Source organism: Aptenodytes forsteri, unplaced genomic scaffold (assembly GCF_000699145.1).
Source record: "Aptenodytes forsteri isolate BGI_AS27 unplaced genomic scaffold, ASM69914v1 Scaffold264, whole genome shotgun sequence".
Taxonomy (NCBI): Eukaryota; Metazoa; Chordata; class Aves; order Sphenisciformes; family Spheniscidae; genus Aptenodytes; species Aptenodytes forsteri.
This window is the reverse complement of record NW_008795936.1, coordinates 1,434,250-1,459,845: the sequence shown is the minus strand read 5'-3', so window position 1 is coordinate 1,459,845 and position 25,596 is coordinate 1,434,250. Positions and strand designations below refer to the sequence as shown.

The following is a 25,596-nucleotide window of genomic DNA, read 5'->3' as shown; positions in this document are numbered from 1 at the left end:
TAATTTCTCATCTGGTTCATCCCTTCTTTGTCTTAAGCATTGCCCAGAAGGTCCAATTAATACCATAAGAAACTGTCTCACGAGGTACAGTGACCTCTTTGTACAAAAAAGACCTTGAAGAACAGAAAAATTAAACAGTTTAGGGACAAAGAAAAATAGAGGAGCTCACCACCGGACTGGCCCGAGCAGAGCTGGCTCTTGAGGATGCCCGAGATCCTGAACCAAGGTAGCAGCTGTACTCAGAAGGCTGCCGCAGGTAAACCAAGAATAGCAAGCAGAGAAAAGAGAAAAGCATTAGAATTGGGAAGGGAAGCGAGAGAGGACTTAGAGCATTACATCCGAGGTTAGTTACAAAAATGGTTACATGCAGCTGAACAAAGGAATAGCAGTGAAAGTCAGAGAACAGACACCCCAACTGTTCATTTAAAAATTAAGGCAAGCAGTAATTCCAGTTGACGGACCAGGTACAGTTTTGATCCAATTCTTAGAATAACAGAATACTAATGATTTTTTTATATAATCTTAAGATACCAGTCACAAGTAAACAACTCAGTCTCTATACAAAAGGCTCAATCATACTACTCTTCAAGAGCTCCAAGGTTCTCTAGGGAGCCTTCTTCCCATGTTTCCAACATCGTGCACATATAAAAAGAATCCACGCTCCACAGGCCAAAGCAAGAAACATCCATCTACGTGGTGATTAAAGTAAAAACTGAGACCATCTCAGAAACTGAGTCTCTCTCCTGCTTTTCCAGCACCTGCAGTCCTCATCTCCTGCCAAAGAAAGTATGTTAGTCCTTCTTAAAAGCAAACATCTAAGCAGCGATGCAGAACAGACAGGGCTGACTTGTTGCTGACAAGGACAAAGAATGTGTCTACGCTGTTTAATTTCCAGAGGTTATAATGCAGTGGAAGTAGAGAAGGGAAATGAAAGTTTAAAGCGTCAGGAAAACAGAACTAAAACTTATTCTGAAAATGTATTTTAGAATTATTCCCTCTATTTTCAGATTTCAGAGTAGCAGCTTCACACTCAATCTAGTATTTAGATGAACTTTATAGAAACATACATAAGCATACATATAAGGGAGGTTTTGATACATTCAGAACAGAGATGAATTAAAGAAGTTTTTGGGTTTACCAGACAGGATACTTTTCCTCTTGCTACCACCTCAAGGCAATTGTGAACATAGCCTTTGTAAAGAGGCATGTCAGTCCGTCATAATTTCACGTGCAAAAGCTTGTACCGACACAAGGGCAGAGGCAGTTCAGGGACAGGAACAAGCACAAGCAACTGCTCTTCTCAGCAGCTCAGACTATGCTGCTAATAACCTTTATGAGTTTATTTTATAGGCGCTTAAGACTGTTTCTCAGATACAAAACTACCGAAATATAAAGAATTATCCTACTTTTGAGATGCACGTACTCTGTCTTTTTCTTTTAAGGCTTCTTCTGTTAGGTTACCTGGCCACTACAGGAATCCCCTGGACCCCTCAGCTACAGAAGCAGCCAAGTCTTCACCAAGCTATTGGAGGACTGTTTCAGCATCATTAATCACGCTAACAAAGCGTCACAGTATTAAATGAAAATTAAGCTTACAGTACTAATTAAATGATAAGAGGGTAAGCTGGAAATAACCCCAGCTACAGTACAACCATAAGCTTAGTTACTAACCACAAAGAATTACGTTCCAAGGTACACAGCCCTTAGCAAGCCCCTGAAGCAGCGCAGAATGTGACCAAGCTGTGTCCTCAGACGTCTTAACATGAAGCAACACTGGCTTCACACACCTGAACTACTGAGCTTCATTTCAGAGATGAGAATACACAAGATTTAGAACTGTGTTGAAAATACTTGTAAACTATGCACAATCACAGCCACTTCAATTCCTAAATTAAAACCAGAAAGCACTCTAGTAAATATTTAGATTTTGTTTTCTTATTAAGTAGTTCTAGCACAGAAGCCTTGCGCCATCACTGGCACTTTATGTTTAACATAACAAGGATGTAGAATAAACTTGAAACACATGACAAGGAAGTAGTATTAACTACTGATGAATCCCATATTAATGTCTTACAGGACCTATTTATTCCATAGTTGCTCCCTATGTATTGCAGGGCAGAAAATGGAAGCAAGTGCCACTTGTTTAGCTGAGACCAAGCACAGCCAGTTTCAGGCTCATCCCCTGCATTCACCTGTCCTCTGATCATCCAAAAACTGTCTTTGGGGACAGCTACCCAAATGGCACACCTTCTACATGTTAAAAGTGCTATGATTCAGACATTGATCATCCAAAAACTGTCTTTGGGGACAGCTACCCAAATGGCACACCTTCTACATGTTAAAAGTGCTATGAGGTTCAGACACATTAAAATAACCACAGATAACTGTAACTGTGACAAGGCCATTCCCTTTGAGGCAAAAACCTCATATTTCAACACTCTCATTACTGCAGGCGACCGTGCAACAGAAACTGGGAAGGCTGGGTTATACACAGGCTTCCAAATACCTGTGGCACAGGGTGGGATGGGGTGGAGGAAGGGGAACAAGCACCAGCATTTTATTCAGTGTTCCCTGCTCAAGCCATTAACAGTGGCTGAAAGACTTGTAAACAGTGTTTGGGCTCGGAGCCCACTGTAAATTGTTTCTCCCAAGAGTACAATTGTATCACCTGGACCTTTGAGAGACTTATCTCAAAGAAAGAATGACATCCAGTACAAACAAAGGGCTACAACCAGCTCAGCGCAGCCTCAGTGGCAAATTCACTGAATTACAGTTCAAATGGATAAGTATCAATGAATTTTCCAAGGCAGCCAAATGAAAATAAGGCACAAATGTGAAACAAAAAGTAATCTGAAGCTTAACGTCAGTAGCAGCAAGATGCACAGCCCAATTAGTGAATCAGTGTGATTGGAAGAGGATGGCATAGCCCTTTAAAGACTAACAAGTGTTTAGTAAGCATTCTTGAAAGTTTGTTTCCTTCTCCAAGCTAATAAAATTGTAACTTTTAACATTAATTTAATGTTGATGCTTTGTCTTGAGGCTTTTTTCTGTTCAGGTCTTGGGTAGTGTTTTTTTGTTTGTTGGGGGTCATTTTTGTTTCATTGGTTGTTTTTTCTTGATAATCAGTGAAGGAGTTCAGAGGCAGAATAAGCACTGCGTCCACAGAGCAGAATTTAAAAATCAGAAAAGACTGGTTTATTTTTTCCAGGCAGATACAACAGCAGCAGCAGATGTACTGCCCGGCCCAAACACCCAACATGACACAGAGGCCCCATCTCAGAAGAGGTGAAGGCATTTTCTGCCTTCCAATCTGTAAATCGAGTCCTGCAGCCTCTCTTTTTTGAAAGGAAACAATTTATATTGTCATTCCTCATATTGTCTCTCCCCATAAATGACAGAGCCCTCCACTCACAGAAGCACGTATTTCGAAAACGTTGTCACAAGTTGCCTGAGACATCACTACAGAATATAAATCCAACAAACAAAACCAAGCAAGCCATACGTTCACAACAATCCTCTACTTCATGCTAGCAGGTAAGTGCTAATGGGGAAGTGATTTTATTTGTTTATTTAAAAAAAACTGGTTTATTCTCAGTTTTCAAAAGAACAATTAAGTCTAAGGAGGGAAGGGACTTTATGTGCTGTCTTTCCAAGGTGTTTTATCTGCAACCAAGTACAAAGCAGAGCTGAATTCCTCTCGCTGCAGGGGAGGCGAGTGCCTAGCGCTGGGCTCTGTCGATGCTAGCCAGAGCAGCTCTGCACGAGGCCAGGCATTACAACAGCAGATAAATCACTACTTATTATTTCACAGAAGCTCACGGAAACAGTGCTCGTGCTTTTGCCTACAGCAGCAGGCTATGAATCTCACACAGTCCATCTTAAACGTTCCTCAGCCCAGAAAAGGCTGTGTTCTGGTACACATGGGTTACTGGAGGACAGAGACAAGACAACAGGGAAATGCAGAAAACATCTTACAGCACGAGAACTAGAGGCACTATACCGACGACTCCCACTGCAAACGCTGTCGTCATACACAGACGCCTACAATTAAAAGACAGGGTCAGAACAGGACTGGCAGACCTAGTTTCTGATTCAGTCTGGAGCATTACAAATTCACAAGGTGCAGCACAAAAGACGTAGGGGAATGAGTAGTATGTGCAAGGACAGGGACATCTCCTGTACACAACCACAAGCAACATGCAAGTGAAGATCTAACACAACCTGAAGTCAGTGAGCTGGGAAACGCTACAAGGCACGTGCAAAATCTGACATCCACCCCCCAGTCCATCACACGGTCATGCATTTCTAACCGTCCTCCCAGTCATCAATTCAACAGTTCATGTTGCTTTCCAACAAAACGGCTACATCAATTCTTAAGGTGTTCAAATCTATTTAACTTTCATTTCTGGTGCTGGCAAAATATGGGGGGGGGAACCCCACACTTACACCTGATGAATTTCACTTACTAGCCAGTTTACCAAATTAATAAAAAAGGCGGAAGATGCATATTCTAAGACTCTGGCTCCAGTTTAGCATATAAATGTCTGGCTCAGGAAACACAGGAAACTACCTTTAAGCATTTAGAATAAAATCCGAGAGAAGCTGATTTTAAAAGGTTAAACAAGAAGAGTGGAAATTGGCTACAAAAATTTTTTAAACAGAGTTTTGTTAGCTGTTATGCAACCAGAAAGAATTGATGTTGCCTCTCTCTGGCCTGCTCCTGCACGTTGTAGCTAATACACCAAAATGATGACAACCACCTCCATCCAGAGAGAAGCCTGTGGCAGCATCACAACCCCAGGAGCAGTGGTTGTGCAGTTCCAATGGGAATAAAAGGAAGGATCAGCAAATCCCGGTCTGCACAAACAGCATTGCACACGTGCATTCAGATGGATCAAACACCAGAGTGTGAAATAAATGGACCCAACAGGAACTACAGAGGTAAGAGACAACATATGTGTGGCTGAAGGTGAGTGGCTTCGGTATTTGTGTTTAGAGCATTAGTACAACAAACCCTGTAACTTCTGGCCGGCAGGGCATCACTGTACAGCAAGGAGGGCTGAGGAAGACAAGCACAAAACTTTTTTGCATAGAAAATGAAACAAAAAAAGGCGCCTACAGCAGAATTAACCATCCTGATAAGAGATTAAGATTATTAAACTACAACAGAAGGAAACCCAGTATAGAGAATATTAGTCATCTGCGCCATAAAAACATTAGATCTCAACTCCCAAAACTAAGAATACCAAGCAGACACATGCATTTCCTACAGGAAGGGAGGACATGACAGTATGCAAAAGCAAAACAGCGTAATTTAATTTTAGGTTGTTAAGTTGTTATTGTCTCACACACATTTGTGTATAGCAGCCAGAAAGGGTGTTTCTCCTCACTTCAACCAAAGCCAGAAAAAGAGCTACATACAAAGACAGAAGTGTTTTAAGATATACATTTTAAGTGTTTCACACAGCTGTAAGATCATCTTTTGTGTATTTTAAACAAAAATGCAGAGAAAATCCAAATAATTCAGGACAAGATTATGAGTACTTAAGTCAGAGCACCATAAAAAAAATGGCTTCGCTGTTAGTAACCACCATTCACAAGATGCACCAATTAAGTTCAGAGAGCACATACTGTATCTGGCATAATTAGGTGCAAGAGATACTCCAGCAGTGGTCCCCAGCCCACAGCTTGCAGACAATGTGCTGCTGCAAGTCACCCTGCTCATCTGCAGTGCCCCCATCGCCAGCCACCACAAGGCACCAGGCAACGTCCTCGTGCTGCTGCCCATCGGGCAGGACAGGCTGTGGACCACTGCTCAAGCACTGCTTTGCTAGCGCCGGACTGGCTGAGCTCTGTCCACACGCAGAGGACAATCCAACCTCCCGGGTGATTTTGAAGCTTCAGCGATTTTCTTTTAGCAGTCTGTGAATTACTTGCTTGTAATTTCATTTTATGCAGACTGGATTGTCTTAAGCTTGCTAGACTGACACAGTCAGCAGAGAGTTGCCTCAAATAGAATAGAGAACTTCAGTTAATTAAGATTTCCCTTATTTTTCCAGAGGTCAAAAGCAAACAAAATAACTGTAGGAAAGGGAGGAGCAGCAAAGGAAAACTAATTGTGCTCATTTTAAAACAGCTTTCCATTACTCACTCCAATCTTAAAAGGTCTGTTTTGGTTTTTTAAGTTTTTAGTAAAAAGAGCTACAGAGACTCTTGACAATTGGTCCAAACTCATTCCTAAGTACAAGAGGTTGTATTATCCAAATGCAGTCAGAACAAGTCCAGGCAAGGTAAAGCCAGAGGGTAACAGACCCAGTTTCCATTTTGGGAAGAAGGTTGAGATGTGGAAGCATAGCCGCTGTTGTGAAGACCCAGATCAGAGTAGTACGAAGCCTGCATTAATAACAAACAAGAAAACCCTCTTGATAACTCTGCTTCATAACATGGAGGACTTTCTAAATTCCTTTAAATGGGAAGCAAAAAGTAAATTAGGTGATTACAAATAGCAAGGAGTCAAAGTGGTCACAGATGCAAAAAGAAGAGATCACTACATTAAGGAAACTGCATTAAAGATATGAGGATGTGTGAAAATTATGTGCCCTTTCCATTTGTAAGGTAGAAATTTTTTAAATAAACAAAAGGCCTTTCCTCTATCCCTACAGCATCTCATGCACAAAATACCCATCTGGTTTATCGTCCACTGAAAAGGCTTCAAACCCCCACATTCTCTCCTCCCTTCTCATTGCTATGACAGTATACTGCAAGGACATGTACAGGACTTGGAAGAAGATGGAGCACATTTCCGAAAGCATGTATGCAGTTCATGTACCTAAGTTTCATCCCAGCTCTAGTTAAGTGAAGCTATATTTACCAACATACTTCCAGCTTCTGTAAAACAGAACAGACATCATCTGTTTTACAAGATGCTGGAAATATTAGCTTCCAGGCTCAAACTCAGAATAAATGGCTGCATCACAGCTTCATACCTAAAAAACCAGGCTCCTGCTTCACAGGATTTATTTCTTTGCATGTGCAGTCCCACCGCTGCAGACAGAGTGGATTGCCACTGCCCATCAAGCACTGGAAAAACATATTGGTCAGAGTAAGTCAGCTTCCTTCCGAATTCTTGAGGAGTTTATGCCCTGTAAGTTAAACCCACAAGAGATGCAGGAGAAGGTGTCAGGACAACTCTGCTGGGAGACAGAGAGCAAAGCCAGCGACCAAAAACTGCTGGGTGTGCCCATCAGGAAAAGTGAGCAGCCCAGTGTCAGACATGGCAAGACCGAATGCAAAGAAAACTTTTCTGTAAGAAGTGAGACTGTCTAGATTAAACACCTTCTTTTATGCAACTTCCTACCTAGCATCTAGCCAGCCTTGCACTTTTGGTCCACCTATTTGGCCTCCCCAAGAATGGGAAGATCTTAATTCAACTCCGCGTTAAATACCAAAAGTACCAATAGTGACTGACGGACAACTCCAGTGGACTTAAAGTCACCCTTACCCTCCAAAATACTACCTTATTTATCTGGTGTGCTATACAACATCCCCATTCACTCCCCCCAGCAGCTGTATTGGAGTGTAGGATGCCAGCTCAGTTCTTCTGCTGTTGTGTATTATCTGTGAGAATTTCCGCTGCACATACACTTCAACACAAAGCTGGCACATAGGGCTTGCCAGGGTGCAGGAAGGCTGACAGCAGTACGATATTTATAATACTGAGTGAAACTCAGTATCTTGGCTTCCCAAAAGCTTTAGGAGCATGCAACAATATATTATGAACAACTTAAGTTGTTCAGCTGTAACAATATATTATGAACAACTTAAGTTGTTATGAACAGCTGGTTTTAACATGGAGGGATATTTAAATTTGCAAATCAAGGTCTGTTTTCAATGCAGATTGGAAATCCATATATAAGACATTATGCATCTCACAGAGCCAAAGGAATCAAGAAAAATACAGGCATACTAGGAAGACTGTATTTTCCTTATTTTCAGAAAAATGGCAGTCTAAAAGCACATCTAAAATGTGATAAAATAGTTACTCTGCCATGCCAGGGAGAGATGCAGCCCCAAGCCAAGCGGGCAGGGTATAAAGCCACACCAGGAAGGCACGCTTACGAGTGAGCACAGGCCACCGCAGCCAGCATGCAGGGGCGAGGGAGGAAACGCTACCTCCCTGCATCCCCACCCTCATGAAATGACTTCTGTGCTCGCTCAGTCTCCTGTAACTAGCCCTGCAACAATACATGAGTTGCAAAGGTTTTTTCAAAGCCTCCTAGGCACTGTTTAGATTCCTTGTGTTCCCATGGGCACGTGCACGCTGGTGGGAATGTTTTTTCTGAAAGAGCTCCACACCTCTACCTTCTTCGCTATACTCCAGAGCTCTCCTTTTACAGCTGTTCTCTAACATCCTGCTTCTCCAATCGTTTCTTTCAGGGGTCTAGACAACCAAAATACTCTGCTTTTAGTAGTCAGCAATTACTCAGCTTTCTTACAAGCCCTAACTAATCCTTGAATCATCGCTATAAATTATGTAGGTGTTAACTCCATTTACAAATGAGGGAGATCTGCAGCAAATTAAAGAAACTTGTTTGTTCTTGACACTGGACTTCTGTCACTGCAGGCAAACGGATCTGTGGATAAGACACAACACCCACAGGTATATACTGAGGATAAATCATTGTCCAGCTGCAAAAATTTAGATCCCTTTCTGCCTCATTCTTCCTGAATGCCTGTAAAATAAGAATTTCACTGAAAAGAAATCTGAATAAACTGAACTGAGCTTAATTATTAACTCCATTGTGTGTATGTGGGTCACAGTGTTCCCTTCTGTTCCAGCACAAGTGTTTTGTGTCAATTATAGGAATTCATTCTCCTGCTTTGTTAAATATTGGGGTTTTTGCATATTATTTAAAGGTATTGTCTCAAGCAGAGCCTATTTCCAGAGCTTACTTTCATTCCCACCTAGGGAGTTTGTAATCTGCACATGGACTAGGCACATGGCATTGTTAATTTTTAAGGAATCAACCCGTGATATTGCAAGTACAGTGTATAAAGGCTGATCTCCATGCAGACATCACTCCATTTTGTGACTTAAAATTGGACACCTATTTTGGAAAAAACTATTTTATCAGCAGACTCATCACTTCCTCCCTCCCTGACCTGAAGAACTCTGCCTCTTCTCTCTTTTTCGTCGTCGCAATCTTTACAGTTAGGTTTGGGGTTTTTGCAGAGAATATTCCTAAAGGTGAATGCCAGCTGGACTGGCATCAACTGGTTTTGGAGTTTCAGCTATTCCAAGTCACCCCCAAACTCTCATCCCCCTTCTAAATAATGATTAATCTGAATGACACTTAGTAATGAAAACAGCAAGGAACTAATGATGTTGCCATAATTATGCTCTACATACATTAAACCTCCATGCTACAAACCCTAATACCAAGAGGATTTTAAATTATTTAAATGGAAGCCAAACTACTTCTTTTCCCTGGATGACTTTCTTACAGATATTTTGCTCTTCCTGCAGTACTTGGAGCTCTGGATTATGTCATTAAAGAATAAGAACATCATTTGTCAGAAGTACTACATAATAAAGTTTCTTGAACTTGTCAAGCAGTTCAGCAAGAGTGCCAACAACAGGACATAATGTTTTCTTAACAGTTTAAGCGACAGTATTTCATTTTCTCTTATCCACATATACAAGCTAAATGCATAAAAACATATGGAAGCAACAATTAAAAATGGACATGAAATATAAGGCCCCGTTTCACTATTTATACAAGCGCCTGCTTAACTTCATGCTTACAAAGTAACTCACTAAAGTCTATCTCATGTTTAGCATGTATTGGTCAAACACTTAGCTAAATGGAGTCTTAAAAGTAGTTTATTTTTCCCCTAAACATAGAGCTTTAGTCTGCATACCACTAAATTTCTTTAGCAGTCTTGATAGCATAAAGTGCAACAGGCTCTGAGCTTTTGTCTGCCTTTGTTAAAATAAAGGCAAGGAAAAAAACCCCAAACAGTTCCCCTCCCTGCCGCACAAAGAGGCTCTGCTTGAGACAATACCTTTAAATAGGATCAACAGGCTCTGAGCTTTTGTTTGCCTTTGTTAAAATAAAGGCAAGGAAAAAAACCCCAAACAGTTCCCCTCCTGCCGCACAAAAGAGGCTCTGCTTGAGACAATACCTTTAAATAATTTGCAAAACCCCCAATATTTAACAAAGCAGGACAATTAATTCTTATAATTGACACAAAACACTTGTGCTGGAACAGAAGGGAACACTGTGACCCACATACACACAATGGAGTTAATAATTAAGCTTTTTTTGACAAGAATATTTCTAGAAATAAAGGTACATCAATGGTAAGTAGCTAAGTAGTAACACTTGCATTGGCTGGTCACCTCTGTGGGAGTTTCCAGAAACCCTAGGATACAGTTTATAAAGGAAAAAAAAAGCATTTAGTTAAGCAAACTTAAAATAAACAACATACGTTTGGGGAAAATTCAAAATCCAAAGTCTGTTTTACATATGCAAATCTCAAGACACAGACTAAATTCTAGGTGAAGCTTGGGAGTTTCAGTGTTAGAGCATGACGTGAACACATTGCATAGGTTGGAAAACAATCGTTCCGTTGTCCAGCACATGGAAATCCTCCATGCCAGGTGCTGCCAAACTATTTCTTGTCACGATTTAACTTTTACCCAATTTTGTTTACAAGTTAAGCAATTCTGGCTTCCAAGTTCTACTTACAACAAATTCAGAGACTTCCCTTCCCACTCATGGCCTAATTTTTTTTTGGACAGCTTATTGCTGCACCTCCGCGTCTGACAAACTGCAAAACCCACAATGTGCAAGACAAGAAAAACCTGCTTTACCACAGAAAAGAATTTGCTAATTAGCTTTAATCCCATTAAATAGAGCAATAGATTTTAGAGCAATATAAATCATCTACTAACCCTGCTAGATTTTCTACTCTGGGATGATCCATACATGTCTTCCTCATAACCATTGGTCTGTTACGGAAGGAAAGGAAAAAGAAAAAAAAGGAGAGAAAAAAAATTGATGCAGACCCAAAAGGGAATTTTTAGAAAAGTCATCACTTATGAAAAACAAAGGCAGAGACAGAACTTTTCAAAGATACACCAGTTGCAGGAGAAGTGCAGGATTAGGTCATGATTTCAAACATGAAGACATGAACATTTGTGTGTCTGTCAGTACCTGTATACCAGCCAAAAATGTCAAGGATACTCCTGCTTGCCTTTTTTGACCCCTTTTTCCTTTTTTTTCTTGTTAAGAAACACTTTTGCTTCCCCTATTATTACTGCATTATAGCATCTGTCTCTTCAAACGCTCTGTGAAGGGCACACCAGACAAAAAGGGGACACTAGAGATGAGAGACTACAATAAAAGAAATTTATCACTCTAGTTGCTTATACCTCTGGCAGCTAATCACATAAAAAGCAGCAAATTGTAGCAAAAGAATTAATTCTAGGTTGATATTTGAGAAATTCAGTTTAGTAAACATGCAATGCTGTATGAAAGCTCTTCTTTTTACCTTTCCCCAGTTACATCAAAATTAAACTCAGACAGTGACCAAGTGCCACATCCCAGTATTTTGTGTGCAGGCCAAAGACTACTAAGAGGTATCAGTCAGTTCAGCTGCCCTCCGTCATGCTCAATAGCCTGTCTTGTTGTCATTAAGATGTTTTCTCTCAAAGGAGAAAAAACAAACAGGCTCAGAATGAGCATTTCACAAGCAGGATGAGATGCTTCAAGTCCCTACGGCAGCAGAACCAGGAATAAAATAAAGCAATCACTACGATGCAGTTTTTAGTCTGGAAACATGATGTTGAAGAAAAGAGGATAGACCCAAAAGCCACCTCAATTGATACCATTAGGAGCTCAGATTTCTCAAGCAATTCACTATTCTGGCATCACTTCACAACGAGGCCTGGTTTAACATCGAAAATGAGGAAGCACTCTGTGTGTTTGGGGTGGGTTTTTTTAGTGGCAATTTAATTAGAATTTCTATTCAAATTAAGTTTTGAAGTCCAAGTTTTAATGCATTCCCAAAATGAAAATCCACTAAACCCAATCTGAATCAATTTCCAAGCAAAATATTTATCATATACTATACAGTGGCTTCCATGAAAAATTAAACAAATCAACTTGGAAACCAGTTTAGACCCAAGCTGGTAAAGCAACTTCTGGGAAAAGCTTAGATTCTCTACTGAAATGCAATATTATCACCACGATGAAGGGCCAACATCCAGTTTCTTTTTTCAAGAAGAACAGATTTGAAATATTGCTATAGCCTTCTCACACAGCTTGGCTTCTTTCCAGTTTTTACTTTTTTTTTTCCCAGGCTCCTTGAATTTCTCTAATACTTTCCTGAAGAATGGTTAAAATGAATCTTCAACAACTGAAGCCTCAACAGCTGCAGCCTCAACAGCACTGTGCAGACCAACTACCTCCACTGCCCCTTTCATTACTACACTGAGGAATTAAGTTTGCCTTTTTTCAGCAATGTAATATTGACCAAATGTAACCTCAGATCATTATCTGAACCATTCCTATGCAAAATTCCTTACTTGGCAATAGTGTATTTCATTTTTCCCAAACGCGGCATTCCTTATTTTTTACTATTACTCAGTTTTGACAAGTTGTCTCCTATTCATCATCAGTGTTTTTATTCTAACCTCGCATGAAACCACCTTCATTCCCTGTACTTAGACAGCTAGGCAAGCTGTAGCTCCTGTAGAACTGTTTTTCCCTTTAAAAACAGATGATGCTGTCTTAGATGGGAATAGACCAGATGAGATCCTTTCCAGCTGTCTCATTTTCTAACAGAGTTATTTTTCAACTAACTGGGCATTTCTTTTACAAGAACCAGATCTTGCCCAAGGTTTCACTTAATGGCATGTTTCTACATGACAAGAGCCTTATAGTCAAGTTATAGTCACATCTAATGCTTTTCCTTTATGCCCTGAAATAATTACTCTGCTTAAGGAAATTAAGTTGAATTGACATGATTAATTTTCCACAAATCCAGGTTAACTGTTTTTCACCTTATATTTGAGGCACTTCTAAAGATATTTAATTTGCCCTGTACCTTTCAGATTTCAAACTGAAGCCCCATAGCTCAGGTCATTTCCCTTGTCACTATGACCCATCCTCTCCAGAGACTTCTCCAGCATGTATTTTTGAAGGCAAATGCTCCAGACAGCTCCTGAAGAGCAGGATCAGTTTTATCAGACCTTGCTGACCTTTGTTCTACGCTACGTTAACACGCTAAGCATTCGATCATAAAGTTCATTAAAACCGTAACAAATAAAATTGCATACTGGGGAGGCTGAAATACTCAGATTTTACATGTTCTCCCTTCATAACTATGTATGCAATTGACCCTATTCTTTTCTGTGTTTTCCTCTTGCTTTTAACGGATGCAGAAAACTCTCTCATTTCCATTATGTCCATTTATACTTGTAACACCTTTTACCTTAGACTGTGGTTAATACTGCTCCTTCAGGCTTCTTTCTCAATCCCACATCCAACTTCCACTTCTCAGAAAGTTCTCTACCGATTTCCAATGTACTGAAGAACCCCAACCCAGCCTGGCAACCTCTTTCTGTGATGAGTAGCCTTTCCTCCGCAACAGCAACGGACCACTCTGCCTGCCCTTGCATACTCTTTCACTCCCTGGAATTGCTCCCCATGAGATTCAGCTAAAATCCTGACTGTGTGAAAGCACATTATTCTTTACCTTCAATCCAGGTTTGGCTTTGCAGTGCTCTAAGTAGTGCCCTATTTGTACAGGTGCTAGTAAGGCATTGATACTACGCAGAACTACCTTTATGAAAAGATGCAGCCTTTACTACATACATATTCTATCAGTATTACCTATTTCTGTGTAATATTAAAGCTCAAGTCAGGTTTTGAGTTTTTCAAGATGCTTTTTATGTACAACACCAACGTAAGCGTTTGGATTATACCACATTTTGCAGATGAAGTGATGCTCAGTATTCTTGTAGACCCAACAAGTCCTGATAGTTACACCGTATCCTTGACATTAGGCTGGTGAGCTCTTGCAGCCATCATACTTGCACATATTCTCTTGTCCTCTCACAATGGTTTTGTATGCAAAAGCCTCTTTGAGACAGTTACTCAAGATACATACTGCTTTGGAGTAGTTCTTCTTTTTGGTCCTCTCATTCTCTAATCCAGCCTGCAGTGAGATTAAGAATGCAGGATGAAAAGATCAATGAGTTTATGTGCACCCGTCCATAGCCAGGCATGCATATCAACATGCAAAAGCATCAGTCCAATTTTCCTCCAGCTCTACACAACATGGCTCAGCAAGCACACATGAAAAAAATCAAATCTCAAAGTCAAATGACCAGTTATTAAAGAATATTGTTAAAAGTGATGATAGCACTGTTAAATTTAGTAGCCACAGTTGAAAATCATTCACGCTTGCTGGGTTAAGTCAATTAAAAGAGCTACCAGCTGTCTATACTTACTACGTCAATACGTCCATGCAAAATCCAAATGTGTTTGAACCATTTCTGTATATAGGTCACTCACAAATAGATACATTGCAATTCTAATTTGAAATAGCGCAGGGCACGAAGGAGAGTGAAAAAGCTAGAGAGTCTATAAAACTGCTCTCCGCAGTTTGCTTTCTGCAGAAACTGAGACACCTCTATTTCAACACAGCGCTGCCACAAGACAGCACTAACTCTCCCTCCCGTGCCCTTTCTGTTCTTCCAAGAGTCAGCTTTATCTCAATGTGTTCAATGCAAATACCTGCTCTCATCTTATTATTACCTACAGAGTTTGGTTTTATCCCCCAAAGCAAAGGTAACAGCTCGATACACAAGCTGCAGCTTTGGTAGGCAGTGTATTTGTCCTGTCACCTTTGCTAGATATATTCAGAGTGAGTTTGTGAGAGTTTCCAGATTTATGCTGAAATAAAACCAGACGTACCTGGTCAAATGATGGACAGACTGTAATAGAGAAAGTCTGTTAGGGGAAATAAAAGCTATTCTGCTCTGTCCTACGGTAACTACTGAACTAGACCTAGCTTAGATCTCTCTAATCATTCAGCACTTTTCATCTGAACTGCGTCAGAGTAGTAGGCGAGGAAAGTAGCATCTTTACATCACAGACCACGAACTGCCTCAGGATCATTTTAGATTGTCCCTTATCTCAGATCAGCTACCACAATTGATGTTAGTTTCTTCTTCATGATTAGTTTTTAACACACACTGCAACTTGCAGACTATTCTCACCACTGGGTAGGTGCTGGCATATTCCAAATGAGACTGTAAAGGCATGAGAGGAAAGAAAAATCAGAATACAAAGGGAAACACTAAAGCAAGTTATGGCAATCAAAAGAATCCCCCAAAACAAACCAAACAAACCAACCAACCAACCACAGGCACAGAGATGTAAAACCCAACTAAAGAACTTTGATAATGCGGGACTTCTTGCACAAAGCCAGAAGTCAGGAATTTTGGAGCAAACAAAACAAGGAAAATGCACAAACTCTGTCATGAGTGATTAATAACACAACAATATTTCATGCTGGATGGTCTCAGATTAGAGATAGCCAGCTGAGAAGTGGGAGAACAAGGACACTCGCAGTAGAAAAGAGACTGAAGAGAGGCTCGAGTGTCTCAACAAACGCAGGATGGTGTTACTGAGCTTCCCTAGGAAAAACTGCGTGATAAAGAATCAAGCTTGCAGAACTTAAAACAAGAGAGGCTTGAAAACAAGAAAAGCTAAAGATGCCCCTTTATCGCAGCTGAAGGTCTGCCTGCAGGAGGTGGAGATATAATCAAGCTAGCATTATATCAACACACTACGCCACTGTTTACAGTACAGTCACAGCTGTGGAGCTTAAATTTGCTAGCCTGGTCTAATCAACATCTCGGGTGGTTTTGCAGTCCATGTTGATGGTTGCTCTGCCAGAAGCATCCAGGCCAGCTCCTGAAAAGCTAGCTCAGCAGATCTCTGGTGCCTGCAGTTCAGACACCCACTGAGAAAATACTCCAGGAGAAAATCCAGAGAAAAACCCACACAGATTAGTAGGGTGGTAAAGCTTTAGGTAGAAATAAATTTCTGATATTGGCTTATTTCATTGAAAACTTCCTGTACAGAAAAGAAACATAGCCTCAAAAAGCAACCTGTAACACCATCAGCCCCTCACAGTGCAATGAGTCCAAGTGCCAAAGATGCAAGATCAATTTTCAGAAAATTGATATACAATAGCATCCTGCAACTACGGAAGGAGCCTTCAAATATCAAAAAAAAGAAGAACATTCAGAATTCTCCAGCTACTTTTATAAACCCTTTATGGACACAAGGCAATAGTTTTTGGTGCTTTCTTCACGCTAAAATAGCTGAGAAGCCAAACTGAACTCTAGTCCTCAGAGGTAATTTTTTAGGTTGGTTGTGGTTTGTTTTTTTTACTTTTTTGTTTTGAAGACATGCACAGCAAGAACCAAACCTTCACAAATAGCCAGAGAGAGATGTGGTCAAACTATTAAAAGCATCTCCTGTAAACCCACACTAGGAAAGTGATCAATGTATGTTCTATCAATTCATTGTGAATAAAACAACTAAAAGATATATAAGGGTAAATTTCAGTTCAGACTAGCGAACATTTACTTTCTTCTACAATCCCAGGGACACTTGGATCAGGGAAGGAAGCTCTGTCAAAACTCTTTTGCTGTGCATGCCCATGTGTCAGCTTGCATAAGAATATTCACCAAATGCTACTTTACGAGGACAGGGGGGAGTCTGTGCAACATCACTAGAAACACCACGGTGAAAAGTTTCAACTAGATCCTTCTGTCAGAAAAGGACATTCTTTGCCCAAGTATTAGGTATTTATGGGCCATCCCGTGAACCAGCTGGAGACCGCTGTGAATCAGCAGTGGTTATCCCAGCCTGGAGGCATGCTGGCAGCCCAGAGACTGGCTGCTCCGGGAAAAAAAAGGTCAGAAAAGCTTCTTCTCAAGGGATGGTGGGGAAACAGAATGCAAGGCTTCTGCTGTTTAAATATATAACAATAAAACACAGGATCGTATTACAAAAACACATCAAAAGGAATCAGTAGTGCACTTCCATGAACAAAAGGTGTTTCAGATGAACAGGGCTCCCACTATAAATAGAGTGCCAGTGTACTCGCATCTTGCCATATCAAGGGACACACAATTATAGCCATGGTGAAACAACCGATTTGTATCATAATCACCTTCTAAATAGAAAGAATTGACATTTCAACTGTTCTAGAGATTTTTCCTCTCCAAAAAACACTTTCATAAACGTGTCCAGATTTAACTCTGAGTAAAATAGATATCGGTTTTCATGTTCAGCTGTGAAGATAAGCTTTTCTTCGTTGAATCTTTGGAGTTGAAGGCATCTTCTAGCTTGGAAAAACAATTGAGTAAGTTTGCAACCTTGAAGATTTTAACAGCATTTCATAAGTAGTAATAAGGATTCCACTAAAAAGGGAACAAGGCAACTCTTAATTTTAAGTACATCTTATGCTATCTTACAGTGAACTCCATCAGGAATCATTGAGCAGGCTCTGCAGTAGTAATCCCCCCCCCCATCTTCCAGAACTCTTCTAGAGGTATATGAGGTATATCACTCAATCCTGTTCTTTGGGGGACACTTTACCAGGAAAAAAAGTAGTTCTAGCCTAGATTATTAGCAAGTTTTTTAAGGAGGAAAAAAAAATAATTTTATGACAGGAAGTCTCCAAAGAAGTGAGAAACCAAGGATTACAAATAACGATCTTGCTATGAATGATACAGGTCTTGCTTGTTCTACAAAAATACAACTGATCATCCAGCTTAACCACATAACTAGTACTACCAATAAGTTGGGAACAACATTAGTAGAATGAATTTTTCTCAAACACAACCGTTTTGGGCACAAATGACTCCATAACATGAATCAGCTGTGACTAGTTTAAGTTCAGGACTGCCAAGAGCTTCCTCCATAGTGCTGTTATGGATTGTTTCAGTTTTGCGGTTAGCTGAATGCTTCTCCATAGGTCTCAAAAGCAGCGAGCTCTGATCATCTTCCAAAGACTATCAACACGTGCTGAGACAACAGCATTAGCCGTTCACAACTACCAAACTGCTTAAACTGTCTTCACAATTACAAGAGCTGATTAAGTCTATGCTAGAACGGAGTTCAGATTTGTACACATGTGTACTATCTGGAAAAATACTATATGGATATTTTGAGGAAAAAGCTGTTTGAACTTTTCCTACAAATGACTACTGGTGCACTACAGCACTCTGTGCTCTACTAATCCCTCTCTCCACAAAACTCAAGCCTGCAGATGAATTTCAAATCTCTCTAAAGCAGTTTTGAGGAGAGCGTTCACCTGCAATTCCAAAGTGCTTAAGGCTTATTCCCACTAATAATTTGCTTTTGGTTTCCTGAGATAATAAACATCGATCATGGACTAAGCTAGCACTTCCTCTTCCCAAATTCTCAGTAACAGTAATGAAACAGAGGAGCTTACAAGGTGCATACAAGAAATAGCTGATAAACCAATGTTTTGCAAGAGTAACAATGAACAGCGTTTACCAGAAAGGTGTCTATAGTCGCATGCTCTGCTAGTGTTCCTGCACAGTGCATACGAATCTGACAATTCCCCTGGTTGAAAGAATTATTGACCTACACGTACTCAGAAAAAAAACCCTATATGACTTGAACATGGAACATGTCAAGACCTTGGAAGGATGGTATTATCAGAGTACTATAACCAGTCTGGTGGTACGAAGTAGACAGCAACATCAGTACACACACATGCACACTTAAATTGTACAATTTACCAACCCTCAGGCTTCCACGGCTACCCACTGACATGCGCTCATCTTCATCCGAAGCCTATCAAAAGAAAGTATAAAGACAAGAAAACAATGAAAAAACCACAAGTAACAGGCAGTGAGGTAAATGCTGATGGCTTTGATATGGAACAGAAGAAGAGACATACAAAATAAATGTCTTTAAAAAAGAATCGCATTAAAACTATAAGCAGAAAGTAAATGAAATTATACCCTGCCCAAGAAACACTGTCAAGCATTTTACTACAGGATGAATGACAAGCTTGCTCGGGTGTTCCCTGCTCTATGCTCTTGGCCCACAGTCTGAATAAACGAACATTAAACACTCCAAGCAGGTTATTTCCCCCCCTTCCACCTCCTGCCCCCCTTTATTCTAGCACATTTGCAAAAGCTCCACGGAGTGACTGGGGAGAGGGCAGAGAAGTCAGAAAGTGGCTTTGGGGTTTTCACTTGCCTGGGGTGGTGGGAGATTGTTTTGTTTTTTCTTTTAAAAAGGAACTGCCTTCCTTATAGATGTCTGTTTTCTTAATCTGAAATGTCTAGCCATAAAGACAAAGCAAAAGTAGATACTAACCGAGGCATTTCTTCGGGCTCTACGGGAATAACGCTCACTGTCTTCCTATCAAGGCAGCAGAGAAAAACAAAGAGCGAGTGCTGAAGTACAGATATACCAACAGAGCGCTTTCAGAAAGACACAGTGAAACCAGCAGTGTTTAGGAGTCAGTAAGGCTAAACCAAATAACAGAAGGTGACACCTTGTCAAGTCAGAAAAACCCTTTTCCCCCTCATTTGTGACCCCAACTTTCTTGCCCTCTGTTTTATTCTGCTACACACTGTCATTACTTTTACAGAAAACTCTACACAGTGACATCTTTATTTGTATCTCACAAAAGTGTTACAAGTGCATCTCTCTGCATCTGGGAATTAGTATACTTACAGTGCTTTTGTAATTAAGCTTTCCAGTTTGCAGTCCTTCAAAAGAAATCTCAAAAATCTTCTATTTGAAATAATGTGGCAGGGCAATGGTCTCTCTCTAGTGAGTATCCCAGAGGGACACAGCCTGGCCCCTTCTTCCAGACCAAAAGCATCTGTGCTCTGCTTACAGCCTCTGCGACACACAGCACCACTGTCTTTTGCAGGCCAAAGCCTGTGTTAATGCTGGAAATGCTGTAGGACGTATTACATTTCAACAAACTGACTTTAACAAACTGATTTTACATGGAATTTAGAAACAGTGATGGAAAACAGGAAAAAAAGTTTCAACATCGTAGTTAATGGTTCTCACAGGTGAACTGATTTCTAAGCAAGGGAATTGCGAGTAAGGTGGAGCTAAGCTCACCAAGCAAGGATTTGAAGAGACTTAATGGCTTATCCATGAGATTGGAGCATCTTGGGCGGATGGTTGGTCCATATGGCAGCAGGCTTTCAAGAAGGCATAGAGCAAACCAGCATTTATGCCGACTAATTATCAAGGGTCAAGGAAGTCAGGGAGTTTGAAACATTATCTTCCACACTGGAAGTCAGCTGTTCGGTTTTGCCTTTTTCAGTGTGCGCTACTCAGCTTGTAGGGCAAGGCCACAAACAACAGTTTACATCTGGCATCACTGGTAAGTTTATGAAATCACTTATGTTTGAAAGACATTCGAAGCCAATGTCTTCCAGCCCTTTAGCAACTTCCTCGTCTTATATTATGGGTGTTAAAACAGTCAGATGTTGCTAATGGCCAAGTCAATATCTGGTATCAACTTCACTGGCTTAGCAAACAGTAAAATCCAGGATGTTGCATTATTGGAAAAAGCAAGCATTGCCATAGTAGCAGTAGTAATGCATCCAAACAGTGCCTCTGGACTAGTAAGTACAAAGGTAACTGAAGAAGCATGGATAAAACTTGCCAAAATTTAACTGAAGACAGATTTGAGAAGACTCAAATTGTAACAAAATCCACAAGAAGTAAAATGAGTACATATATTCCTTGTATCACAAGTTGCTTTAACGGGTCTATATGCTAAGCTAATCTTGAAGTGACAGGGTGGAGACACAGGTGGCTCTAACCAAACCCTTGCCAATTTTAAGCTGATCATAAGCCACATTTCAGGTATTGATGTGGACTGCAAGAATCCTTGTGATAAGAGTGGAATTCACGTTTCCAATACATGAAAATATCTACTTTGTGGGATTTCAAACTCTATGAACTATACAAAACTTCAACACGCAAAAGTCGTTTAGCTACGTTGATCAAGGCCTACCATCCATTGCTCGATGTCTCCCCATTTAGTATCCAGACCATAATATTTCTATAGACAGAAAAGGGAAGAAAAACAGAATTTAGATGAGAAAGGCAAACACAGAACATTTAGACATGCATTGCCACGTTTCGGCCGAGCCACACAGCTACACACACACACAAACGTGCCGGGGAAAAGCTGCGCCGAGTGCCACCAGAGCCCTCTGCAGCACGTGCCCAGGAATAGCTGCCCAGCAAGGGGAAAGGGGTGTTTGGGGTACGGCCAGGGTACTTGACAGCTTCTTCTTTCTCAGCAGTGCAAAAGAACAGTGCTGTGGGGACAGGAGCAAGGAGCGTAATGAGTCTTGAATTCCTGACCTATTTAAGTCAAGTCTCATTACAAAGGATCCGAACACAGAACACTTTCAGGATGAAAAATGCTGTCAAATCATGTTTACCATATAGATTTGTCAAACCAGGAAGAACAGTTGAATACAATACGAGTATCTGTGCATTCTTATTTGCTGTATTCAGAATTCCCCAGAGCTCCTTTTCAGAACTTTTTGCCTACACAACCGTCTTGACAGTGGTAGTATCACCAACAAGGATAAAAGGGACATGCTTCACCAATGCAGGCAAGACTGGAAAGCTCTCTGCGTTTCAGTACCAAATGCCATGCATTTTCTCAGTAGACTGTCTCTTCTGAACCGTTTCTCAGTTCGTAATTTCTTTGCACAACATTGGGAACTTCCCAATGAACTTGCATTTCCACCAGACAGCAAATTGCTCAAAGATCCACAAGTTTAGCAGGACTTTTCTTCCTCCCCAAGCACGCGCTTCAAATCTAGTCTCAGGAAGTTTGCATTTATAATAGTGACCATAACATTCCTGTGTGAAGAAAAATCACCAGCCTAAAGCACAGTAATCAGCAAATGGAAATCCTGCTTAAGGAAGCATAATATGTATTTTAGAAAAATTTAGATTATGTGCTTTGAGGTTCATGTATTTGTGGAAAAAAACAAGCCTGTACTTGCGCTTTCCTAACTGTCTCTTCTGAACCGTTTCTCAGTTCGTAATTTCTTTGCACAACATTGGGAACTTCCCAATGAACTTGCATTTCCACCAGACAGCAAATTGCTCAAAGATCCACAAGTTTAGCAGGACTTTTCTTCCTCCCCAAGCACGCGCTTCAAATCTAGTCTCAGGAAGTTTGCATTTATAATAGTGACCATAACATTGCTGTGTGAAGAAAAATCACCAGCCTAAAGCACAGTAATCAGCAAATGGAAATCCTGCTTAAGGAAGCATAATATGTATTTTAGAAAAATTTAGATTATGTGCTTTGAGGTTCATGTATTTGTGGAAAAAAACAAGCCTGTACTTGCCAGCTTTCCTAAAGGCTTGAGAAGGCAGGAGTATCAACAGCCAAAACCTTAGGTAATGATCAAAAAAAATCAGAAACCTGTTTTGTATTATACTCTATATTTAGCACTCACTCAATGGTATTAATGTAATTTTACTTTCACCCTTAAAAACCTCATTCACTATTTATTAATAAACTAGAATGAACAGCTGTGTGTTCTTTGATACCATATCAGTTTATTCCCACTTCAGAGTTCCTCCTCATTAAAAAACAAAATTATTTTCATGTTAAGGTCATCTTCATTTTCATCTTAACAGCTCTGGAGAGAAGAAAGTCTGTTATGAAGTAGAATAGGCAGTGGGGTGCTCAATTACACATCCTGGATAGCCCAAACTGTACAAGGACCTTTAAATGCTGTCAGTTTGGGGGTCAAATTGGGAAAAGGCAGGAGCTCACAGCAATCCCATTTATTAGGAAAAATATTAGAAAATAAGTTTTTAGGCCAGTAATTTGAAAACAGGAAATAAATTCACTGCTTTGCAGATTTAAATAGTATGCATAAGTCTCTCTGGAACAAGGAAAAGAGGCAACGGTTCAACAAGCTCTTTAACCACATCCCTATGAGAACAGGGAAGTATTCCGCTCTGCTTTCCCTGCAAAGCATCTCAGCGTGTGCTCAAATACCTCTAATACCCCTATACAATGCCTAGCCAAATTGCACACAAGTGAGATTTCTCCCTTAAACTACATAAAATTAGAGTGCAGGACATGAACCATTGTTTCTTCAAGCATTACACACTTCCTCACAAGTGCTCAGACTAGTTACTTCCAGGCAGAAGCACAACACATACAACAGCCTGTTATAAAATTAAGTTTTATGTACATCACATCCTGAAAATGACCCCTGAAAATTATATGAACTCCAGCTGGTCAGGATTGTGTACATGATCAGAACCTACAGATTATATGCTTTGTAATAAATCAGGTCAAGTAAAGCCTTATTAGAGGCTTCCCCCCCCTCCCCCCCCCCAAGAGACGTATAACGTTTTCTAACTAGAGATCAATTTAAAAAAAAAACTATAAAAATGGAGAATCCTCTCTCACACATAGGAAGGATCCATAAACATGCTAATAATTTTTGTAAGGTCTGCTGCTTCCTTTTCCTGCCCTCTGTTCTCCTTACTTTCTGACATAAGCTTATGAATTCAGTTCTGCAAAAGGGAGATAAGGAAATACCCCTTAAAAGATTTGTTACATCACAAGTTAAGTTCCACTTACAGTCTTTTCCTCTACCATTTAAATTACATAGCTACGTGCTTAATATCCCCAAAAGAAAAATGTTAATGAACGTGATTGCCTTGAGACTATTTTTAATTTATAATCTTTTAAACAGCACATCTCACACTGGAATGAACTGGCAGCATTTGAAGTCTCAGGTATTTTGGCCCCTCAGCCACTTCCCATTTCTTTCTCTACCCGGACTCTTCTGTTCTGCCCCGAGGGGCCTGGTTTGAATGGCTGCATGGGTTAAAGGAAGAAGTGGTGCTTATCCATTCACTTGGTTTTCAGTTAGAAGCCTTTGCCAGCCTCAAGTTCCCTTCTACCCTGAAAAGTGATATTACAATTAAATAATTAATGACGTTAATACCATTGAGAGAGAATTCCAGATCAGATTTGCTCACTAAGTGGCGGTGAAACTGCTGACTGGCAAACTCGCTACGGGATGTTGTGAGGCTAACCCACTTATCTTCTCATCCATGTCAGGACACCAACAGTAAACAACCTCCTTGTCTTCCATGGGGCTGCGTTTGTACCAGAAGATTAAATTAGTTCCTATAAAGGAGATTGATAACAAACCTGTTGATCCATGGGCAGATGTTAATTTGAGTCACTCAGTACATAGTCAACTCCACAAATAAAAACAAGAGTAAGATATATTTGTTGCCAAATTGATGGGGTCAGGATTAAATACCAGAGCACATGATTTGAGTAGCTATCTTCATATACATATGCACTTAAAGAGGAGAACAGCATTTCCAAGAAGCACACGCACTGCTAGGTCAAGCAAGTGAAACATGCAGTTACGGCAGCTGGAGTGCCAGAACAACAAACAGGCTGTGGTTTTAGGAGACATTTATCATTCAGCAAGCAATAAAAATATCTCAGGAAAAAAAGAAATATTCAGTAAGGTAGAAAATGGCAGGCTTGAAGAAATATATGCTTTCTCCCTCCCTGCAAAATCTCTTTGGAGCTATTTCTCTTTCTAGGTACCACACAGTTCACATGCTGGAAGTATAGAACAGCCAAACATCATAACACAAACCCCAAAACTCTCCATTGTAACACAGCAAGTGACCTCAGTTAGAGCTATATTATTATCATCATCATCGCCATCATTTGGAATTACGAAAAGGAAACTGGGAGGAGGGAAGAGATCATGAATTTAAACTGAGGTGAGAGGATTAAACAATATAAAAGCATTTATAATGCTTAGGTCACATTGGAAGAAAGGCCATACAGTTTATTTACCAAAAGATTATAAATTCAAACACAGCATCCCTGATTTACTTCAGTGACTTTCTGCAAAGTCATCTGAAAGTCATTCTTCCTGCTGGCACCTGTTAAATGCTTGCCCAGCCTGAAGTATTTTCAGCGATACTCTTGGCCTTCAACACACAAATGTCTTTATGGTACACATGGAGCCACCATACCCTCCTATGATGGCTGGTTTGCCAAATTACTGTTCTGCTTATTGCTTATTCTTGGCCAAACAGTCTGTAGAAAAAAATATATTAAGTGCCTGACCAGACACATTTTACACGAGTCATCTTCCCCCACTCCCCTTTATCATCCACCCCACAAGACTATGGGAAGGAAGGGGGGAATTGCATGGAAATACAAAGCCTGCTGTGCATCTTCCATTCTTTAGAGGTTTTTCTAAAATGCTAGCAAGACTCATAACGTGGGAACACATGCAAACAAGAATGAAAGAGAGCGAGCCCTACCTTCTGAACTTGATAGATCTAGGGAAAAAGGGAAAGGAAAGAAACAAGGAAACAAAAGCTAGCGTGAATGAATAAATAGCAATACAATGTTCCATAACTCATTCTAAAGGGGGGGGGGGGGGGGGAATTA

The 25,596-nt window shown here is 40.3% G+C and overlaps 1 protein-coding gene across 7 annotated transcripts in view; it reads right to left on the bottom strand.

Annotated features, from left to right (window-relative positions):
• The window catches only part of LRRFIP1 (LRR binding FLII interacting protein 1), a 108,825-nt gene that overhangs the window by 23,269 nt on the left and 59,960 nt on the right, over positions 1-25,596 (bottom strand). For 4 of the 7 annotated variants that reach the window (XM_009285117.2, XM_009285115.2, XM_009285118.2 and 1 more), the window contains exons 3-13: positions 25,467-25,484; positions 21,121-21,168; positions 19,449-19,493; positions 18,867-18,917; positions 15,293-15,325; positions 14,179-14,226; positions 10,958-11,014; positions 6,313-6,393; positions 5,015-5,059; positions 3,976-4,041; positions 170-247 (exon numbers count right to left, since the gene is read on the bottom strand). The exons of 1 other annotated variant lie outside the window; for it this stretch is intronic. In XM_009285117.2, the coding sequence (XP_009283392.1) occupies positions 170-247; positions 3,976-4,041; positions 5,015-5,059; positions 6,313-6,393; positions 10,958-11,014; positions 14,179-14,226; positions 15,293-15,325; positions 18,867-18,917; positions 19,449-19,493; positions 21,121-21,168; positions 25,467-25,484 (570 nt within the window). The remainder of the gene's footprint in view (positions 1-169; positions 248-3,975; positions 4,042-5,014; positions 5,060-6,312; positions 6,394-10,957; positions 11,015-14,178; positions 14,227-15,292; positions 15,326-18,866; positions 18,918-19,448; positions 19,494-21,120; positions 21,169-25,466; positions 25,485-25,596) is intronic. 2 more of the 7 variants (XM_009285114.2, XM_009285116.2) reach the window with 2 other exon arrangements.